At 38.5% G+C, this 3,458-nt stretch overlaps 1 protein-coding gene across 1 annotated transcript in view; it reads right to left on the bottom strand.

The window, feature by feature from the left end:
- The window catches only part of SIDT1 (SID1 transmembrane family, member 1), a 103,869-nt gene that overhangs the window by 50,887 nt on the left and 49,524 nt on the right, over nt 1-3,458 (bottom strand). Inside the window, exon 10 of the mRNA XM_011966827.1 lies at nt 22-65. Coding sequence (XP_011822217.1) covers nt 22-65 — 44 coding nt within the window. The remainder of the gene's footprint in view (nt 1-21; nt 66-3,458) is intronic.

Raw genomic sequence — 3,458 nt, 5'->3', positions numbered from 1 at the left:
GAAACCAAGCATTGCTCTTACCATCACTGGACCCAAAGCTTCCATCAGTGGATTTTCTGTGAAACCTGCAAACAAACACATACACATGCTCCTAAGACAGCGAAAACCTCAGCATTTTACATTTGTTCCTTATAGATTTTGTTGCAGATTTGTCTACTAGGGTCTCTTCAAAACATGTCTGGGGCCAGGCGCGATGGCACACGTCTGTAATCCCAGCACTTTGGGAGGACAAGGCTGGCGGATCACAAAGTCAAGAGTTCGAGACCAGCCTGGCCAATATAGTGAAACCCTGTCTCTACTAAAAATACAAAAATTAGCTGGGTGTGATGGCGGGCGCCTGTAGTCTCAGCTACTTGGGAGGCTGAGGCAGGAGAATTGCCTGAACCCAGGAGGCAGAGGTTGCAGTGAGCTGAGATCATGCCACTGCACTGCAGCCTGGGCGACAGAGTGAGATTCTGTCTCAAAAAAAAAAAGAAAGAAAAAACAAACAAACAACAACAAAAAAACACATGTGTTTAGATATGGAGAAATTGGAACTCTGATACATTGCTGGTGGGAATATAAAATGGTGCAGTCACTTTGGAAAAGTTTGTCAGTTTCCCAAAAAGTTAAACAGAGTTACCATATATCCCAGCACTTTCATTCTCAGTCATATACATCGTTTATTCATTCATCAGTTTTCAGATGTAATTCACATACCATAAAATTCACCCTTTAAAGTGCATAATTTAGTGAGTTTTAATATTAGATTGGTGCAAAAGTAATTGTGATTTTGCTTTCAAAAATTATGGCAAAAAGGCAATTACTTTCACACCAATCAAATACATTCACAAAGTTGTATAGCTCCCACCACTATTGAATTCTAGAATATTTTCATCATCCCCAGAAGAAATTTCAAACCCATGACCAGTCACTCCCCATCCCCTGGAAAACACTAATCTACTTTCTGTCTCTATAAGTTTGCCTATTTTGGACATTTCATTAAAAATGAATCATATTATATGCGAACTTTTGTGTCTAGTTTCTTTCACTTAGTATAATGTTTTCAAGGTTCATCCATGCTGTAGTATGTATCAGTACTTCAGTCTTTTTATGGCTGAATAATATTCCATTGTATGGATATACCACATTTCATTGACATGCTTGCACTTAATGGATATTTTGGTTGTTTTCATATTTTGGCTGTCATGAGTAACACTGTTATGAACATTTGTGTACAAGTTTTTGTGTGGACATATGTTTTCAATTATCCTGGGTATATAGCTAGGAGTGGAATTGTTGAGCATGAGATAACTCTATGTTTAACTTTTTTTCCAAATTGTTTTCGACAGTGGCTGTATAGCAAAAACAGTCTTTCATCTCCAGAGTCTTGCTCTGTTGCCCAGGCTGGAGTGCAGTGGTGTGATCTTGGTTCACTGCAAGCTCTGCCTCCTGGGTTCACCCCATTCTCCTGCCTCAGACTCCCATATGTCTTTCTTTATGTCAGTACCAGAATCCTGATGACTGCAACTTTGTAATAAGTTTGATATCAGAAAGTGCAAATCCTTCAACTTTCTTCTTTTTTTTTCAGGATTGTTTCGGCTTCTGGGTCCCTTTCATTTTCATATGAATTTTAGGATCAGTTTGTCAATTTCTGTGAAAATGCCAGCTGGGACTTTGCAAGGGATTGTGTTGAATTTGTAGATTAATTTGAGGAGTATTGTCAAGTATATTAGTTTCCTACTGCTGCTGTAACGAACTCACAGACTTAGTGGTTTAAAACAATACAAGTTTATTATCTTACAGTTCTGGGAGTCAGAATATCAAAATGTGCCTTGTATGGCTAAAATAAAGGTGTCAGCAGGCCTGTACTTCTGGAGGCTACAGGGGAGTATTCATTTTCTTGTCTTTCAAGCTTCTAGAGGCAGCCTGCATTTCTTGACTCATGGCCCCTTCCTCCGTCTGCAAAGTATATCATTCCAACCTCTGCTTCCTTTGTCGCATTTCCTTCTTCTGCCTTTGACCTTTTTGTCTCCTTCATAAGAATTCTTGTGATTACCTTAGGTCCACGTAGATAATCCAAGATAATCTTCATAACTTTGTCACATCTACCAGTTCTTTTTGCCATGTAAGGTAACATATTCACAGGTTCTAGAGATTAGACATAGACACCTTCTGGGGACCATTATTCTATCTGCTGCATTATCTTAGCAATATTAAATCTTCCAGTCTATGCACATGGGATGTCTTTTCATTTGTTTAAATCTCCTTTAATTTATTTCAATGATGTTTTGCAGTTTTCAATGTACAAGTCTTACACTGAATTTGTTAAATTTACTCCAAAATCTTTTCTTATTTTGTGTGCTTTTGTAAATGGAATTGTTTTCTTAATTTTATTTTTGGATTGCTCATTGCTAATGTAGAGAAATACAAATGATTTTTTGTATATTGATCTCATGCAATCTTGTTAAACTCGGAGTTTCTTTTTGGAATGATGAAAACATTCTGAATTAGATCATGGGATGGTTATGCAACTGTGAATATACTAAAAATCACAAAATTGTGTACTTTAGAGGGGTGAATTTTACGGTCTATGAATTATATCTCAATAAAGTCATTATTAACAAACAAACTATACCATTTGGGAATGTCCATCAAGAATTAAAATGTGAATTATTCTCTCCAAATGAAGTTGGAGGGTGTGAGAGGAAAGTTGGGGACCAGAAATGCCCGTGTTTTGGTACATTCTCTTATTACTTCCAGATGGGAACTCTAGAAGTTGCATATCCTGATTTTGGTATGTTTGGTTGCAGAACTTCTCTTCATAGCTCTTTTGTGCCTAGACATACCAAATTCCTGAATGGCAGGGGGCCTTGGCTTTTGTTCTCAACCTGGGTCACTCTCTCTCCAGATCCTTCCATGGCTGGCTCCTTCTTGCCATTCAGGTCTTGGTTATGAGAGACCTTCCCTGCCAACCAAATCTACTCGAAAGTAGCTTCTCCAATCCAATCGTTCTTTATCATACCAATGTGTTTTTTCCGTCAGTACCTGGAATGATTTTCTTTATTAATTGCTTACTTGCTTGTATATTTCTTCCCTCTAAAATGTAAGCTCTATCACAGCAGAGATATATACTGTTTCATTCACTATAATATATCTCCAACTTCTAGGGTATAGCTGGCACATAGATGATCACTAAATATTTGTTGAATGAATGACGCATATCTTTAAGAAGAAAAGTTGGTCAGGTGCAGTGGCTCACGCTTGTAATTCCAGCACTGTGGGAGGCCAAGGTGGGTGGATCACCTGAGGTAAGGAATTCAAGAGCAGCCTGACCAATATGGTGAAACTCTGTCTCTACTAAAAACAGAAAAATTAGCCAGGCGTGGTGGCACGCGCCTGTAGTCCCAGCTACTCAGGATACTGCGAAAGGAGAATTGCTTGAACCCAGGAGGTGGAGGTTGCAGTGAACTGAGATC

Source organism: Mandrillus leucophaeus, unplaced genomic scaffold (assembly GCF_000951045.1).
Source record: "Mandrillus leucophaeus isolate KB7577 unplaced genomic scaffold, Mleu.le_1.0 Scaffold775, whole genome shotgun sequence".
NCBI lineage: Eukaryota > Metazoa > Chordata > Mammalia > Primates > Cercopithecidae > Mandrillus > Mandrillus leucophaeus.
This window is presented reverse-complemented; position numbering and strand designations above follow the sequence as displayed.